This window comes from Oryctolagus cuniculus, chromosome 6 (assembly GCF_964237555.1).
Source record: "Oryctolagus cuniculus chromosome 6, mOryCun1.1, whole genome shotgun sequence".
In the NCBI taxonomy this organism is placed as follows: Eukaryota; Metazoa; Chordata; class Mammalia; order Lagomorpha; family Leporidae; genus Oryctolagus; species Oryctolagus cuniculus.
In genome coordinates, this window is record NC_091437.1 from 45,723,019 (window position 1) to 45,742,280 (window position 19,262).

Here is a 19,262-nt window from a genome sequence, read left to right on the forward strand (position 1 = left end):
AGGCCTCAGACCTGACACTATCTGCAAAACCTATTCCCTCTGTCCCTTTATTTCATTTCTCCCAAGAACTGCAGATGAAAAATATGGGTTTGAATAACTGGTGTCCTGCTGATTGCAACTGTCAATTAAATAAGCCGGCAACACAGGAGCATATGTTTGCATATAAAATATTGATTAATTTAACAGATTTGGTTAAAAATATATTAGTACTTGGGTTCTGCTTTCATGCTTAGTGGTCAGATATGCATTCAGTCAATTCAGATCTATTTCTGCATCCTGTGGGCTAGAGAGTGTTACTTTTGTGTTTCTCTTTTCTCTTCCTTCTCTGGTTCCCGTCTGGTTTCCCATGTCAGTGCTTCTGTTATGACTGACCAGCAGCACACATTTAAGCAGGATTTTAATTACTAGGTCATCTCACAGCCCAATCTCCCATGGCAAGAAAAGAAACGGTTCCATAATCCATGCCTCAGACTTTCTCTTGCACCTCTCCAGGTAAATCTCTTTTTTTCAAGGATGCTAAAATCATGCCGATGGCATCATATTCATCTGATAAGAATGATGATCACCTAATTTCTATAAAGTTTCATTTCTGTCCACTGAGTATTTCAAGTTGCAAGACTGGCACAGGGAGTTTGAGATGGGGTGCCCGATAGCGTGACGTGATACCAGGATTTTTTATCTTAACCCAGAAAAGCACCTTCCTGTATATCACTGCACATGCCAGCTACCTTACCCTTGGGATTTAGCATAGATCTGGCTTTTCAATTGGCCTTTGAGTAACGTCGTCAATCTGCTTCAATTGAAGCACGTATTATATTACATGCTCAAATAGCAGGAGAATTTCTCTCCACCTCTGAAGTCCAATGTTCAGGGATTAGCGTTGACTAAACAGTGGGAAAGAACAAAGGCAATGTCCCCTTGTGTCAGCTACTTGGAGGTCCAAAAGCAGCAGACACAAAGCCTAACTCTTTTTCTTTCCGACCACAACCAAGTCCTGGAAGGACTGCCTCAGTTTCCCTCATTAGTTACATAGACATAACAATAGTAGTGCCTTCCTGTGGGTGCCCAGAACATTAAAAGACAAGGCACAAAGTGCTTACCACTGAACTACAAGCCATAGAAAGTTTTTTTTTTTTTTTTAAGATTTATTTACTCATCTGAAAAGCAGAGTTACAGAAAGAGGAAGAGACAGAAAGAGACCTGGGCTGGGTCAGGCTGAGCATCTTCTAGAGGGTCTCCTTTGTGGGTTGCAGGGACCCAGATACTTGCACCATTTCCTGCTGCTTTCCCAGGTGCAATTATCAGGAGCTGCCTCAGAAGGGAAGTAGAAGGGACAGGAACCGGCACCCATATAGGATGCCGGTGTTGGCTTAACCCACTGTGCCACAACCCTGACCCATTAAGTTCTACAGCTGCTATTACAGCAGCAAAATAATCACCACTCAAAATACTGGTTAAGAGCCAGCATTTTATGTGACAATGAGCCAGGTCATCCTGTGATTAAGAAAATATAACGGCCAGGGCCAGCATTGTGACGTAGGGGGTAAAGCCATCACCTGAGATGCCTGCATCCCATATGGGCGCCAATTCACATCCCAGCTGCTCCACTTCCAACACAGCTCTATGCTAATGGCCTGGGAAGAACAGTGGAGGCCAGCCCAAGTGTTTACATTCCAGGCATCCTCATGGGAGACCTCGATGAAGCTCCTGGCTCCTGGCTTTGACCTGGCCCAGCACTGGCCATTGCCACCATCATGGATAGTGAACCAGTAGATTAAAGATCAGCCCCTCCCTCTAACCCTGTTTTTCAAATAAATAAATAAATCTTGTGTATGTGTGTCTGTGTAATAGATCCATAACTTCCATGTAAAAGAAAAACCAACCCAAGAGAAATTTCTCAATTTACTTTCTCAAAAATGGATCTCAGATATAAATCTGTATTTCCTATTTACATTTCCTCAAGCTTCTAATGGTTTCTGTTCACAAAGAGTTTTGAACATGATTTCTTCTTCTCTACCTACAACACTCTTTCCTCTTTGCCTAAGTGCTACTCTTTATTAAGCATTTAAAAACTCCTGATTGTTCAGACTTGGCTGAGACACGTTATTTTCAGCTCTTAACAATTTATATTTCTGCTTTATGGCACTTTCCATCTCTGCAATTCCAATTATTCTATGTACCATTATTTGCTTAACCACAACACCTAAATATGCATACATGCATGACCATATACCTCCTAATGTCCACAACTGTTCCTACCTTGTTCACCTCTGCACCTCTATTCTGTAATACGGTCAGTCAAAATGTGTTAATAGATGTGTAACTGGATGAATAAGCAAATGAATGAAAGAGGAATCATCATGGTAATTGAGATATTAAGGCATGAAACATACTAGCTCAAAAGTTAAAATCTCATCCAGCAGTTCTTAACAACTGACTACACCAGAAGGGGCTTCCTAATGGATGAGGAGTGGCTACGTGCTGTCTGGTTTCCTGGGCTGATCTGGCTCCCATTCCAGCAGCAGGCACACCATTCTCTTCGGGGGTTAAAATTAGCACCTGTAAGCTCCCCCTGAAGTGGGCTGTAATCACACAAGGACCCAGGTGGACCTTGCTGACAGATGTTAAGGTTAGAAGGAAGGGTAGCAGCCAGATGAGAAAACAGAGCCACCCGCTTCCGGAGGCACCAGGACTTCCTGTCTTCAGGCCCGGCTGGTTCCTGCTCCCCCGCCTCCTCCCCCATGCATCAGTCTCAACACAGTTGCAGCTCTTTTCTGTCATTTGAACTCAAACCCTATCTCGGAAATTGATGGGCGATGCTGCCCTTGACAACACAATGTCAGCTTTGCTCAGTGTCCAGCTGGTCCCGTATACATTATCATAATGTGCTGCCTGGGTGGACCGTGGCTGTTTCCCTTTCTTGACTCAAGTCCTCTTTCCAAACTAATTTCTGCTCTCTGACATGCAGATACTGCTTGTTTAAAAATAAAAACAGAGTTAACAACTGGGAAGAAGTTTTGAGTTTTAAAATACTATTAGGATATTGGGTCTACATTAACAGTAAACTGAGTCTAAAAGGCTTTCCTTGAAAAAGCAATCTATGATTCTTGAAAAAAAAAAGGGGGGGGGATGTTTCCCAGGGTCTAACACACTGTTTCCTGGGGATCTGAAAGAATTATTACTTCCCCAAACTTTTACAATCCTCATAGCATTTCCCAAACTTCAGTCATGATTTTGCTCCATCCTGCTACCACTGAAGCTATTACTTTCATTTAGCTGCTGCTATTTTTGTTTATATCCTTTTACTTTTCCTTGAAATTTAGTCTGTGAGATGATGATGTTCTAGTTGAGTTGTATTGTTTGACTTATGTATCAAAATAAATACAAGACTATTAAACATTTCAATGTTTTTCCCTCATCACCTAAAATTATTTACTGCCTGAGAAACACTGGTTTAAAAGCTCACTGCTAACCATCAAGTGGATTATACACTATCTTCTCTCTAATGAAAGAATTCAGGCAGAACATCTGGTGAGTGCTGCCCAAGACACGTGTGGCTGTGTGTCACACAGACTGCCTAGAACCCAGTTAACCTCCTGAAGAGATGCCCAGGTGGAAGAAAGTGAATCATAGGTCTATTCCGTAGAAGCACCATCATGTTAGCATTTTGGCAGCCACTTCCCAAGGCTGTGTGTGTGTGAGCATCTCAGGAGATAAGGGAATCTCTCACAGAATTAACTGGGTTCAAACAAGTAACCATCAGAGTTTGACAGGTTCTCCTAAGCCCCACCTTAACTGATGAGGGAACTAGGCTCCGAGAAAATGAAGTACAGACTTGAGGTCATATAGCAAGTTAAAAAAAAAAGAGAGCTTCCTTGTCATTTATTTCTGCATATGTAACTAAAAGTATCCAAACAAAAATATTTCAAATGTAACTCCTGGCCACTGCCTCTAAATATCTAATGTTAAGGAGAGTTTACGAGCAGTCCATTGGAGCTTTTCCTCAAATATTAACATCACTTGGATCCTCTAGAAATTTTCTGGTAAGGAATGTTTCTGTAACAAGTACTGGGAGGGCCTTGTTTGCAATTACCAATTACGAAAATAAATTAAAATTATGATGCTTTTATAACCAAATATAAGCTAAATAGTAGGCTTCCAAAAATCGTGTCACCTCTGCCAGAAAGCACCACCACCCTGCAACATACCACACTTGGTGTTTATTAAAAGAAATTGGTGGAGTTGGCACTGTGGCATAGCAGGTAGAGCCGCAGCCTGCGGCGCCAGCATCCCTTACGGGTGCCAGTTAGAGACCCGGCTGCTCTACTTCCAATCCAGCTCTCTGCTCTGGCCTGGGAAAGCAGAAGATGGTCCAAGTCCTTGGACCCTTGCACTTGAGTGGGAGACCCACAAGAAAGTCTGGACTTTGGATTGGCACAGCTGCGGCCATTACGGCCATCTGGGAAGTAAAGCAGTGAATGGAAGACCTCTCTATCTCTGTCTCTGCCTATCTGTAACTCTGCATTTCAAATAAATAAGTAAATCTTTAAAATAAATTAGGTGAGGCTCATCCATTTCTGAGATCTAACAAAAATAACAAATATACTGGAACTTTTCCCTAGTTTACAAGTTAGTCAAGAAATTCATATTATGATAACAGTCCCTCCAAATCTGTATCAATTTCTAATGTTATTTCTAACATGGGGTTCACTAACCCTCCAGTGTCCTAACAGTTGCTGAACTCAAAAATCTCATGAATCTCATGGCCTTCTTTTTTTCCACCTTTACTGTGACACAGAAGCCACATGGCCAACAAGTGATTTCCAGAGAGATGAGTTAAAACATTCCTGAAAGGGACCAGTGTTGTGGCGCAGATTAAGCCACCACACATGATGCCTGCTCCCCTGATCAGAATGCGAATTCAAGTCCCAGGTGCTGTGCTTCAGATCCAGCTCCCTGGGAAGGCAGCAGATGATGGCTTAAGTACTCAGGTCCCTGCCACCCATGTGAGAGACCCAGATGGATGCCTGGGTTTGGCCTGGCCTAGCCGCAGCCATTGTGGTTATTTGCAGAGTGAACCAGTAGATGGACTATCTTGTTCTTTCTCCCTCTAGTAAATAAAATCAATCTTAAACTCTTGCAAGTAAGTAACATATTATGAACCTCCTTATTATCTAGATACTGTCATAGAAAATAAACCAGTCATCACGTAAAATCAGCATTTTTAAAAAATTTGACTAGCAGAATGTGTTCCAGCCATGTGAAAAACAGGTTACTGAAGGAAAATGAACTTTAAGGTATACTTACACGATGTGTCCTATTTTTTAAAAAAGGTTTGCCCTGGGCGATATTTTGAAAGGTCTATTTAAAATACTCGCATAATTGCCTTACTTGTATGGAGAAAAAAATAAGAACAATGGGAAAGGAGATGGGAAGAATTTGGCATTATTTTCTAAGAGCAGTAATCAAGAATACAGACTCCAGAACAGGGCTTTCTGGTTTTGATCCCTGGGTCAACTATTTCTCTGTGACACTGGGTAAGTTATTTCCCCTCTGTTTGGCCTCAGTTTCCTCATCTTTACAATGGACGCCTATAGCACTTGTAGGTACACCTAGGGTCTAATTCCAGGTCTAGTTTTAGTTAATTTTATGGACTCTAAACTCCAATTTACGCATCTATAAGATAGGGATAATAATTGTCATATCTAATCAGGTTAGTTGGAGGATCATCCTGTTGGCATACAGTGAGTGCTCCATAAAATTTGGCTGGTAATAGGCAAAAAGTAACCAGGAGTAGGAGTACTAATACTAATATAATAGTTTGTTCTGATCACCTTCAAGCATAGCAGTAACCTGAGCATATTTCTCCTTTCACAGCCAAGCTGTGGGTGGTCACATTCAAATAAGGATGCGATATAAATTTCTGCTTAGCAGTTACAGGTTGATCTGCCCGAGGTTAAGATTTTGTGGACTCCCTCGTCCCTAGCATTAGGACTTTTGGTGCTACCTGCCTTATGAATTCCTCAGGGGGTACACTGGACATCAGTCTTCACTGACTGCCTTGCAGATTATCTGGCTTACCTGCCACATCCTTCCGAGGAATGACAAAAGGCCTCTTCTCAACTGCTCAAGAAAAAGGCCTGACTTGATACTTGAAAACCTGGGGTGTTGGTGTTCTCTTTTATGATACATAGGGGTATCCTTAACCCTAAGGTTCTGTTCTTCCCTCTGTCTTCTATCTTCAAGTGGAAAAATCAGTTGGTAAGTTGTAATTTACCACTGCTGCCACAAAGGATGCCAGCATTTGTCTACTCAACCTAGACCCTTCCTGCAGGTCCTCATGCGTCAGCGGGCTTGGATGAAGTTCTGCAGCAAAGCCAGTTGCACAATATCATGCAAGCTCTACTATTGGGCTTTGAATGTGCATTTCTGTCAAGAAGTTGGCATAATTGTATGCGATCCTTGGAAATCCCAGAGGCATGGGAAGCAAGCCTAGGCCCCCTTGCATTGGCCCCCGACACCGTGTCACCCAGAGACCAGGAAGCTATGCAATCCCGATTCGTTCTTGCTGACCCACATATCATGGGCAGGGGAAAGGGCACTGAAAGGACTCTGACGCAGAATGAGCTTTATCAGAGGATGCGTAGGTTCCGTCTCTAGGTTCTACTTGCCATCTGTGCAAAACGAGGGTAGGGGAGTAAAGGAGATGACCTTCCATACTTCAGGGACTCCTCACTCCGCTTGAGCTGCAGCTCAGCTATTGCCCAGGCTGGGAAGGGGGAGAGGGACAGTGGGGAAGAGGGAGAGAAAGATTTGGGAGGGTACATGCTTATTATTTTAGTTTATTTCACTCACCAATTTTATTTTATTGAGGTTGTTTTATTGGTTTAATAGGAGGGTACTCTGAAATGTTCATGGGAAATGAAATTATCCAACAAGTTTATTTTGTTGCACACATTTTTAAATTCATGCACACTTGGGTTCTTCAGAAAGCTTCTGGGGAGACAGCTGTTTACTGGTTGAGATGCTCATGTCACACATCAGAGTGCCTGTGTTTGATTCCTGGCTTTGGTTCCTGACTCCAGCTATTTGCTAATGCGTATCCTGGGAGGCTGCAGTGATGGCTCAAGTATTTGGGTTCCTGCCACCCACCTGCGAGACCTGGATTGGGATCTTGGCTCCCGGCTCCAGCCCTGGCCCAGGCCCTGTCATTGCAGGCATTTGCTCCATGAGTAATCTCTGACATCTTGAATCAGCTTTCTCCACATGTGCATAATACAACAAATTTAAGTGCAGCTGAGCACAAGAAGTCAATGGGGCTGGACATGTAGAGGCAAACAAACAGCAAAGACTGCTTCTTTCTGGAGCAAGTGGATTAAAGTAGTTCATAAAGATCAGGATAAGATCACATTGTCAGAGCAGCTGGAACCAAATGATCAGAATTAACTGCAGGTGTTGAAAACTTGATTCTATTTTCCTAAAACTGTAATCACAACAAGGGGATGGGCCCACTGACTCCATCACTACTCATTATTCTCCAAAATATTTTTAGTTTGACCAAAGCCCACTTCTGTTTTGATTTGTTTTATTTTGGGATCTGGCACATGCACATTTCATGTCTCAATCTTTATATTTACTTTGAAGGAAAATTCAATTGTTCATATCTGATGCCCACAAAAGCTAAATTTTAATAATTTTCCATTTTAATATATTAGTATGTTTTAAAATCACCTGTATTTGAGCCAACAAACTAACCCCAGGTCAGAATTCATGAATGTTAAAAATGTCCATATTCTCCAAGTTCTTGATGAATCGTTCCACTTTTTGTCCCAAATAAACAGGAAGGCTGAACAAATTCATAACAACATCAAGGAAAACCCAGATCTGAGGAACAGCAGAGTGGGGCCTTAACCCCCATCATGAGAGGACCCCTGCCTATGGGGGAGCTCTGGGATTTCCTGGCACCCACGGAAGGGGCAAGCCCTGCAACAGTCCAAAAAAGAGGGAGGAGAAAGAGGGGAAGAGGGGAGGACACAAGCACGCCAAAATAATATGTATGTATGTATGTATATATAATATCCTTTTTTAAAATGAGCATTTAAGCTGCTTGTCAAACGGCTTCCTGACAAAGTCACTAGAGTGTATTCACAGGCATTTGCATAAATGCTGCCGGTGAGTTCACCATAGCTGCTAGCGCTAATGGTACATAAAGTAATTTAGTCACTTCTCCCAGCATTCTATGTCAGAATGATGAGCACCGGCACTTTGCCTTGTTGCATATTAGATCATTAGATAATAAAGTGTTAGCACATGCAAGCTGACAGGGTCTCTGCACTATAGCATCCAGAGGGCAATGCATTTTGCCACAGGGGGGAGAAATAGAGAAACTGATGCCACAACTGGCCTTAAATTCAAGTCAACATAACCTGACACCCAGCAGAACAATGACAGTAACAACATCCCCTGAAGCCCTGTAAAGCGCCCCAGCACACAGACCCCAGCAATCTGCTCAGGTGACTACAAGACGGGCAAGCACGCAAGCTGCAGAGCTGTGCATCACTGGGGGTGGCAGCCATTCAGCTTCTTCTGTCCCAAGCCCACACTTTTTCAAAAAACCCTAAGAGCCCTTACATTTTGAGCCTGCCTCCCTCCACCAGTGTACGTCTTCCATAAACTACTGCTTAAAGAAACCTCACGAGCCTGAACGCTCCCATAAATATCTAGCCAAAGAAAATCTCGGTATTTATGAATGGAGAAAAAAATAGCAGGGAAGAGCAATTACCATGAGCTACAGCATGCCAGGATTCACCCTCTTTGGACCACACAAAATTCTATGAGATAAATTTGGCTTTGTCAACTCTCATATTTGAAATGCAGGGACATTTATGTGAGCACAGGAGGTTTTTTTTTTTGAGTCCATGGGTCATATAGCAACGACCATGCATGAATGTTAACCATGATCTGTTTCTACTTATATGCAGCAAGATGAGCCACGAAAGGAACTTTCCTCCAACTGTCTGGCAAGCAAGATATAAATAGAGATGTGCAGAGTAGCTCAAAATAATTCAGGCTACCTGTAAATGAGATGGTAAAAAGCTCAGAATGGGTAAAATGAAGGTTCCTCCAGGTTGCAAGAGGTGAAAATGCTTTGCAGTCTTACTGTGCAGGAGCTGTTTGAGGGAAGCGGGGAGTCGAGAGGCAGAGGGGTGGGATAGAATTCTGTAAGCTTGCAACAGGGCCTTGTTAAACAGGATTTCTCAATCACAAGATGAAGTATGACCCCCAAATCAACATGAATTAGCATCAGTCCACTCCCACACATTTCCAATGAAAGGGTTCAATAGCCACTTTCTGCTAATTAGATATTTATGTATCAGCTTCAAGCATCTAAATCGGTGGGTGGTTGTGTGTGGTTGGTTGACTCTGCAGAGAGGCAGATTTTGATGTTACTCTAGCATTCTTACTAAGGATCTAAGTATGTCTATCTTTTCATTCCTTAGGAGAAAAATGCAAGGAGGCTTTCGTGAACAGGAGGCCTCCTAGCTAAAAAAAATTCAGGACCTAGCTACCTACCCAACACCAGCTGATCATTCAGTCGCAATGAAATCTCACTATTTTCTTCAATACCATCCTAATAAAACAGCCACTTCTGACCAGCAAATGGGAACAGAAGAATATAATGTTGTCTTTAAAATTTAGAATAGCCTGATTTCCAAACTGAAATACCATCATATACTCCTGGAAGGTAGACTATTTGGCCTGGGAGGAAGCTTAGAGACATTTAGATCCAGAGGTCTCCAACTCCTTAAGCAGCCTGTGGGCTGCATTCTTCCCAAGGGACTTTTATTTTGCTCCTTTCCTCCCTTCAGCATTTCAAAATTTTGTAGTTAGTTACCAACAATTATAATTTAGAAGAGTTTTAATTCTTGCCAAACTGGGACATCTGTCCCCACTGGGCTGAAAGGCAATGGAGCACGTACTTGCCTGCCTTCAGTCTCTACCTAGCCTGCTTCCCTTGTTGGGGTCATCTGCCCCCATCCAAAGCACAGTTTCTTTTTAATCGCCTTACAGATCTTCATGTTCATTTCACCAAGACAGGAACCAGGGACCCCAAAGCTAGGGTGACTTGTCCAACATCACGCACAGGCCAGAGTGAAATTCGAACTCAAATTTGAAGTTCCTGGTACCTGTTTAGGACCCTACCATGCATATCACACTGAAAATGATGGGACTGACCTTCACTCTCCACAGGCACCCGTTTCTAGCAGGTTGTTTGCTCTGAGGGTTTTTTTGCTTTGTTTTGTTCATTGCAGGGATGGTTTAGGTAGTATTATGAGCTCTCTTACTGGCTTCTTAAGAATAGAAACAGCTGGGTGTGGGCTGCATGTGAACCATATTTGAAGTTCAATTCAGAACTAGCAAATCTCAAACTGGCAGTCAAGTCATTCCCCAAACTGGGCATGGATCCTTCCACCAGTCAAAAACCTAACTTTAGTTCTTAAGCTATTCCTCTCTAAATTGTGCCAATTGAGGTTTTCCCTGTTTTTTTTTTTTTCTTTCTTTCTTTCAACTAAAGATCTTTAGTCATGCAACACCTTAAGTGACTCCAAGGGTATTAAAAAGGTAACATTACTATAAAGTGAATAATTTCAAGTACAGAAATGGAACTAGGAATGTAATCATGAGCAGGTACTTCAAATGGCCTTCTGCAAAAAGTAATATCCATCCATCTCCGCGCTAATGAAACCATAAAGAAGCAGCTTTTGAAAGATGATGGTTTATTTTAAAAAGACTGCAAAACTGGATATGGTCAGGAATCTCTTCTAAGAGCATTATATCTGGCTAATTAATAAAAATACCATTTGTACATTCCTTAAGCACAGGGGTGGGAGAGGGAGACAGCAAAAATGATGACAGGATTATGCTTATTTAATAGGGATGCTGTCAGGAAAGTAAGTTTTCTACCTTAGCAGTTATATCATAGACAGCTTATATCCCATGGACAAATCAGGCCATCAGGTGACAATTTGTGTGGTAGTATTCACAAAAGAACTCTACTGACCTAACAAACTGGAAAGTGAAATGAGGGAAATGGGTTAATGTTTAACCGTAGGAAACTGGAGAACTTCCAGTATGGTAACTAGTTTCCTGTAGAGTCTCAGTTGAAGATGGATGGATGAATGGATGCATGAATGATGAGCAGATGACTGAAACACATGGCCCTTCTGAAAGGCATTGGCTTTCTTTGATTCAAATTTTCATCTGGTTTCCTTCAGTTCTCTCAAAGGCACCACTCATTGGCTGTAATTCTCAAGAAAAATATAATTTCTCCCCCACCATAGTCAACCTGAAGCAAGCAAGCTCTCTCACGTGATGAGGGGAGAGTTATGCACAGGGCACCAGTGGAGCACTTGGTCTGGACTTCATATTCGGAAAGCACCCTTCAACCTAGACTCTGGACCTGATCTCTAAGTGAAGTTCAACAAGTAGGCACATAGCTACACTGGCAGTCTTGTGAACAGAATGGACTCATTAGAAAACCTTAGTGGTCAACCATAAGTAGTTAAAATGGATGACAATTTTGGTGATACAAAATTGTATGGCTTTTCCTGATTTTTCCTACAGATTGGCCTTTTGTCATTTTGTGGTCAATGAGAGCTTGTAACAAAGCCGTGGTCCACATCTTCCTCTCTTTCTCAACTTGAAGGATGGAGATTCCAGCCCTTCTCAGGGCAGAGAATGGTGCAATGAGAAAGAGGGGAGAGCTCAAAGATACACGTCTTCAAACATTCATCCTTACGTATTGAAAATTAAAAACCCCAGAGGGTCGGTATTGCTCAAAAGGACATTTGAAATCGAGAGTAGAAAATGTGGTGGAGTGGAAGAAAGAAACCAAATTAATTCACAGTCAAGAGTAGTAATGCCAACCAATGAAAATGATTCGCCTACCATGTTCCAGATAAGAGGGCGTACCTTCCGAGGGGTCAAGCCTCCGCGCCCTCCGCCCGTGCTTTGAGTTGTTATGGACAAACATGTTATCAGAGACTGCCAGGACATGGCCATCGACGTTGACTGTCGTAGACACCACGACCTGGAGATGTGAGAGAGATGAATGAACATTTTAATATAAAAGCATGGTGGGTAATAAACTCAAGTTAAATAAATAACAGCTGGGAGCTGAAGAAAATTGCATAGCTATTTCACATAATAACTGGCGCTTATGCTGTACAAGTCTAACAAGAGGAGCTATTGATGAGTGGGTCTTTGGCATGGAACGCTTTTGATGCAGTTTTAAGTAAAATTGCACAGTTTATAGTTATACAGCAGAAGGTACACTGTTAACCATAATTTTAACAAGAGGATCTTTATTAGCATTTTTTTCTTACACAAGGGTGCTTGTGTTTCACCTAAATTACCCTTCAGTTTAGACACTGAAGCAGATATCACAGTTGATCATGCAAATAAAAGTCTTTTGAATCTTTAAAATATTTCCTCCCACTGTGTCAGTGTTAAGAAGATAAAGACAACAGAGAGGTTTCAGCAAGAGCTGGGGTGCATTTCTCCCTCCTAGGTCTGAGATTTCATATTTGCACTTTGTTCTTCCCAAGCTAGTTTGGTTCATCAGACCAAAGTCCCCTCATCACTATCACTATCACCCCTTCACCCCGAATCCCTGCTAATTAAAAGGGGAAAAAGAGCAATTGTGGGACTGGCCCAAGGCACAATTCAGACCCCCAGTTCATCTCATAAAGTGACTCTGAATCCAATTTGCGAGAAGTGACTCAAGCAAACGTGTTGTCTCAGAGAACTTTGACTAAAACAATGAGAAGAAATGACCTACACTTCTCCTTATATTAAACGGGGAAGGGGATTAAAACTGAAACCCACAGAGATATGTTTATTCATGCAACCTCTTACAACCAAATATAATAATTGTCTGTAATTGCAGCTTCAGCTCCTACCTCATGCTTTGACATGGGAAACAGCAATCAGCTAGCTCCCGTTTAATCCACCTATTATGTTGACTAATTAACTTTGCTCGACAGTTTATTTCTTCCTCCATTATCAGCCCCTGTCAGCCGCAAGCACCCTGCAGCATAGGGGAAACCTCCGGCTCTTTGATTGATCACCGATAGATTGACATGCAGATTAATTTAATTAGAATCACCTCACTTGAGAAATGAAAGACAATGGCAAGAGGGCTAATAGATCTGCTCTCATAATGAGGCAAGCCTCCGGAGCTAAGGCTGAGGATTTCTGATTTATTTTGCTCAATTCCCCAGTTGCTTGGAAAGACTTTGGCTTTAATTGTTCTTGGTTTTGAGAGGCATTAGCCTCTGAAGAGGTGAACTGCTTTACAAGGATTGGCACAGAGTGGGGCCTTGGTTTCAGAGGAGGAAGCCTTTTCTCCAAGTTGGCTAACAGGAACACTGACTTCCAGACTCTGTGCAACACTGCAATTTCATCACCTGAGCCGGGCAGAGGGAAGGGGCTGGGGGCTGGGACTCTGCCTATGGCTGTGAATCATCAGCCCTGCCTGGCATGTGCTCGCTCCTTGGGCTCCCACCCTACCAACATGGCCGGACTTAAACATCTCACTGTCCCCTACTTTGACCTAAATGCATGCTGAAAACATGTTGAAAAACTCCACAAATCCCACAGATACAATGAACTGCAGGTTGTGACCGTATCACTCACAATATATGCTTATTAAAATGGATAGTAAACAACAGAGCCCATCCAGGGACCCAGAGCCATTGTGCCACCTACAATTCCACCTAAAACAATGGATTGGAGAGACTACATGTAAGTTGGATGTAGTTGTTCGCAAAGTTGTTCTTCACTTTATTCATGATTGACTAACCAGGTCTGACACAGCCTGAACCTTGGCAAATATGCCTTGGCAAATCCTAAGTTAACTTGAAATAACAGGAGAAAAAAAATGAACTGTTCTTTTATTTTCAAAAAACTATTTTGTGCGGTGGCAGAGTCAATATTATTGAAGGCAACAGAAAGTCCTTTCTCTTTTTAGTTAGGCAGATGACTTTGTAGGACATTTACAATTATATAACAGATCTGGGACTTTCAAAGAAATTTTGATTTACTACAAGACCACAACTGAATAGTCACTGAAGTCGTTAGCTAAGGAGACTATAAAAGGAATCTCAAACGGTATCTGTTTCCAGTGTCAGGAAACACACAAAGTGGTTATTCTAAGATGATCGTCTTAAAAGGAAAAAAAAAAAAAGTGATGCCAATTCACCATGCACCTGTAAGATGCACATGCTACAGACTTAAAGCTTAAAATATTCAGTATCTTTTAAGGACACTGTTATTTAATGTGTACATTGAATAAAAACATCAAAAAACAGTTAAGGCGGAAAAAAATCTAAGCCCTATACGTTTTTTTTCTTGGCAAGAGAAGGCCACCTGGGCCTTATGTGTGATAGAATCACTTAACAAAAAGACCAATCAAAATTGGAGAAAAGTAACGTGGATAATCCTCATGCTTTTTAATTTCTAGAAGATAAAAAACTCATCTGTTCCTCAAAAACTTACAACTTCCCTACCCCTAAATAATTTTCCTGTTCCAATTTGGAAATGATCAGGATATCTTTAAATAAAATATATGCTCATATTAATCCATAGAGTAACTTGCAATCTAAAAAAAAAAACTAAAATGCGAAAGGGATGCTGAAGTATCCTTTAAAAATGGGCCCATAGTCGGAGGGAAAAGGGCCTTTACACTGAAACCTAAGATTAATGAGGTGCTGACACATTCATGTGGGCAAGGGGACAGATGAGCCTGCCAAATCTTCAGCCTGCCCAAATTTTGTCAATAAAACAGCTGGAATTTGGGACAGATAAACATAGGAAATGATTTTACCTTTGGACTCAACCATCCTGGCCCTTTTTATACCCTTTTCCACTTCCCTACCAAGAGAAAGAGATAAGAATCTAAGGAACAGGTATACTAAGATTTTTACTGCATCAATTATAATTACACACTGACTTTCTAGAACTGCACTATTTAATGCAGTAGCTGCATAGGCAGCTACTTAAATTTAAATTTAGTAAAGTTGTCAATTCTGTTGGTGAGTCTCCATAGCCACATTTCCTATGTTCATTAGCCACAGGTATCTAGTGGCTATTGTGCTGGACAGAGCAAACACGGAGTACTTCCATCACTGCACTATGTTCTACAGGGCAGTGCTGCTCTAGAATGGTTTTGAAATAAATTATTCCAATTAATTCATGAGAATTCCCAAATTATATATCCGGAAATAAATATAAGCCAAATAGACAGGTTTAGAGTTATGTACACACATATTTTTACCACAGCGTGTTTTTAGAATCAAGTTCTTATTTCTATTTACTTTTCAGTGTAGCAATCCAGAGCATGCAAATTAACTCTCAGTGTGTTCCATGGTATTTTTCTATCTGGGTCCTTCCTTCCAGATGAGGTTATTTGGTATAAGGGGTTAAGACAGTAGATAATTCTGCAGCTATCCACGGACTTTGCAGACTTGACACTGATGTTTTCCATTTCTTAGCTCATAACAGTGGTTCAGTCTTCCCTGTTTTATCTTTTCCTTGGCATAGATACTCCTAAAGCTTATTATGTGCATTATATAGCACCCTTACTTAGAATCTGAAAGAATTAGACAAACAATTTATGATTCTTGGCTCCCAACCTCTCCTACCTGGTGTGTCTTTGGCCAAGTCAATTTCCCTAAGCCACAGTGTCCCTGACTATCAAGTCAGGACAACATGAGTAACAGTACCTAACTCATAAGGCTACTGAGAGACTCAGCTATTTAAAGTGGTTAGCACGGCTCCTGGTTCATATCCAATACCAATAAAGCATTAGTAGCAGTAGTAGAGCAGTTGCCACTTCGTTGGTGATGCTAAACCAAAGGTTCAAGGGAATGTGTCAGTTGATGACCTGAAGCTACCAAGAGGCTACAGCATAAACTACTATTTTGAATGAAAAGATACAGGAAATATTTCTTCTATGTCTACTATTCAATGCAATCTTTCAAGTTCAAAGACTTTAATGCTCACGACTCATTACTATACAATTTAGGCCTCTTGTGAATTACAGTTTTCACTGGTTCATGTAATTTTGCTTTCAACAACTTATCTGCATCTTAACCTGTTACATTCTAGACATAAAGCTAAATGAAATCTTACTTCTTTGAAAATAGTCTGTAATTATGTATCTTCTCAATTCAGTCTAATTTTCCTAATATTTCCCATAAAGAAGGAAGTCTCGGGACTTTGTTCTTGGTTAGCATTTCCTCACCCTCATTTCTCAGACTGTCCTTCCATTCGTGTCAGGCAGGAGACCTTGCATGTCCTAACTGTATTATCTGAGATTCATGAAGCAGAACCTCTGTCTCATGAGCAGATTTTCGAAAAGACAGAAGCAGCTAAACTCAATCATGAGTGGAAGATCACGTTAACAAAAGTAGCAGCTCTTGTTCAAGAAGGGCTTATGACAAAAGCAACCAAAACGGTTGAAACCTGTTAACTTTAAGAATTTTTCCAACAAGTATGGAGCCAAAGAAAAGGTTACATATACCATAAAAGTATTTTCAATATTCAAGTTTTGAATATTTTACTAGTAAGTACCTCCCTCAAAAAAAAAAAAAAAAACAAAAAACAAAAAAACACACACTTCTGCAAGTTGATTTTGAATGATTTAAAAAGTGACCAATCTTGATCTTCAATGCTAAGACATGATTACTCAGCAAAAGACAAGAAGGGCTCGAATTAGTTTCTTCCATGGCTTCTTTACCTCTGGCTTTAGCTTGTTCATTTCACATTAATTCTAATCCAGGGCCCCTAATAATAAGCCTTTAAAAGCAATAACTAGAAGTACATCAAATGAACAGAAATTGGGCAACATTCCTTCTTGGAACAGTACTTAACTAAAAAGGAACCAACTATTGATACACCTGTGTTAATCTCTTGAGACTTATGCAGAATTATTTTTAAAATCCAGTAACAAGAGGTTATGTACTGCATATTAGGGGTTAACTGCGTCCCTCCAAAATTCATATGGTAAAACCGTGATTCTCAGAATGCACTGTACTTGGAGACAGGGTCTTCCTTGTGTTAAAATGAAGCTATCAGAGTGATCCCCAATTCAGTCTCACTGGTATCCTAACAAGAGGAAGAAATTCAGACACACTGAGAGAAGGCAAGCATGACTACTCAAAAGAACATGAGAAGGGACCCGTGTGGTAGAGGAAATGTCCCATGTCTTGTGTTGGCTGTGGTAGTCAATACACAAATTTTTACAGGTGACAAAATTTTACAGAACTAAAAAAGTGTACTGTCACAAATGAGTGAACTAGAGAAATTTGAATAAGATAGGTGGTTTGTATCAATGTTCATATCTTGATTATAACATAGTATAATTTTGTAAAATGTTAGTACTAAAGAGACTGGGTAAAAGGCACAAGGAATTTGTATTGCTTCTCACAACTGCATTTCAACTGACAATTTTATCAATAAAAAGCTCAGCTAAATGTAAGGCATCAGCAACACTGAAGATGTCCTTCAATGGGTGAATGGATAAATAAACTGGGAATCCATTTAACTGATTATTATTTAGTGATAAAAAGAAATGAACAATCACAAAAAAGTGTGGAGCAATCTTAAATGCGTATTACCAAATGGAAACAAAAGGGCCAACACAAAGAAACTATTTAATGTGATACCAGGTATATGATATTCTGGAATGGCAGAAATAAGGAGAGAGTTAAAAAGGAAAAAAAAAAAAAGGACCAGTGGTACCAAGAGCCTGGAAGGAGAGGGAGGATGAAGAAGTGGAGCTCGAGATTTTTTTGGGCTGAGACTGTAATGAAATATCTATAACCTTATATGTTGGTCTAAACCGATAGAATATACGTCACAAAGAGCAAACCTTAGTGTCAACAACGCACTTTAGTTAACAATAATTTATCAATACTGGCACGTCAATCCTAACAAATACATCACACTAATATAGGATATTAATAATGAAGGAAATTGCGCAGAGTGAGGGAAGGATTGAAGAGACATATAACAACTACATGCTTCCCACTCATTTTTCTGGAAACTTAAAACCTCTACAAAATAAAGTCTATATATTATTTATTCAGCAGGTGGAGAAAAAAAAGGTAGAGAGAAAAACGAGACACATGGACAGACACAAACAGAAAGCCCCCACAATGCCGGCAACAGCAGCAGTGGGACGGAAGCCAGAGATAGGAGCCAGGAATGCGGATTTCCCATGTGGGTGGCAGGAACTCAACTATTTGAGTCATCACCTGCTGTCTACCAGGGTCTGCACTGGCAGGAATTTGTAATCAAGAAATGGAGCCAGTTCTTGAACCTAGGTACTCTGATCTGAGACACAAGCATCTTAACTGCTAGGTCAAATACTCACCCCAAACTTTATGTATATGGCATTGATCAGACTTCTGCCTTCAACCCCACACTGGCCACACTCACACAACTCCATGCTGAAACACTTCTGTATCCAGTCATTGAATGTACAGTCATGAGACCCAATATATCAATCTAGTGACTTCCAACCCTGAGTTTTCCAATGTAGTAATGGGGGACAGCAATGAAAAGAGCAAGACATACCAAAATATTCAGTAACTCTAATTTGGGATCATATGAACTCCATATGGAAACTGGTTAACTCATGCACATGAGAAGTTCTTAACTGTCAGTTTTACACAGCTTTGAATAATTTTCAAGTACAGAGTGTGATTCTTACTCAATAAATGCAATCAGATTGAAAAACTATGTCATCACATGAGGTTCAGAGGAGAAAATCACAGCAGAAGTCCTCAGCTGTGGTGACACTGCAAATCTGTGCAACACCTCCTTTTACAGCTTGGAAAACTGAGGCCCAAGGGGTTTTAAAGCATCCTCAGGGCCATGGGACAGATTAAGAGTAAAGGCAAGCCTGAAAGGAATCTGCAGACTCCCAGCCCAGTTCTCATCCATGGCAGCTCTGCCTCTCAAAACACTGTCTAGCCTTAAGTCTTTTCTTTGGACTCATGTGTTATCTTCCAGTTAACAATCTATGGAATCTCTGGGACTGACCATGGTTTTAGTACCATTCACATAAAATGATCTGCATCATTTAGGTCTTCACTAACATTATCCTTAAATTATTCATGACTGGGAGTGGGCACTTTGGCACAGCAGGTTAGGCTGCCTCTTGAAAAGCCCACATCCCACATCGGATTGCCATT

At 41.0% G+C, this 19,262-nt stretch overlaps 1 protein-coding gene and 1 long non-coding RNA gene across 10 annotated transcripts in view; one reads left to right on the forward strand and one right to left on the reverse strand.

Moving 5' to 3' along the window:
- LOC127490703 (uncharacterized) overlaps nucleotides 1-11,950 on the forward strand; it is a 120,712-nt gene extending 108,762 nt beyond the window's left edge. For both annotated transcript variants that reach the window (XR_011389877.1, XR_011389879.1), the window contains one exon: nucleotides 1-11,950. This exon is cut by the window's left edge. This is a non-coding gene — a long non-coding RNA (uncharacterized lncRNA).
- Nucleotides 1-19,262, reverse strand: part of EBF1 (EBF transcription factor 1) — a 412,032-nt gene that overhangs the window by 121,393 nt on the left and 271,377 nt on the right. For 4 of the 8 annotated variants that reach the window (XM_008255335.4, XM_002710343.5, XM_070076385.1 and 1 more), the window contains exon 8: nucleotides 11,974-12,091. In XM_008255335.4, coding sequence (XP_008253557.1) covers nucleotides 11,974-12,091 — 118 coding nt within the window. Of the gene's footprint in view, nucleotides 1-11,949; nucleotides 12,092-19,262 lie in introns of all 8 variants that reach the window. The other 4 variants (XM_002710344.5, XM_008255334.4, XM_017341228.3 and 1 more) reach the window with 1 other exon arrangement.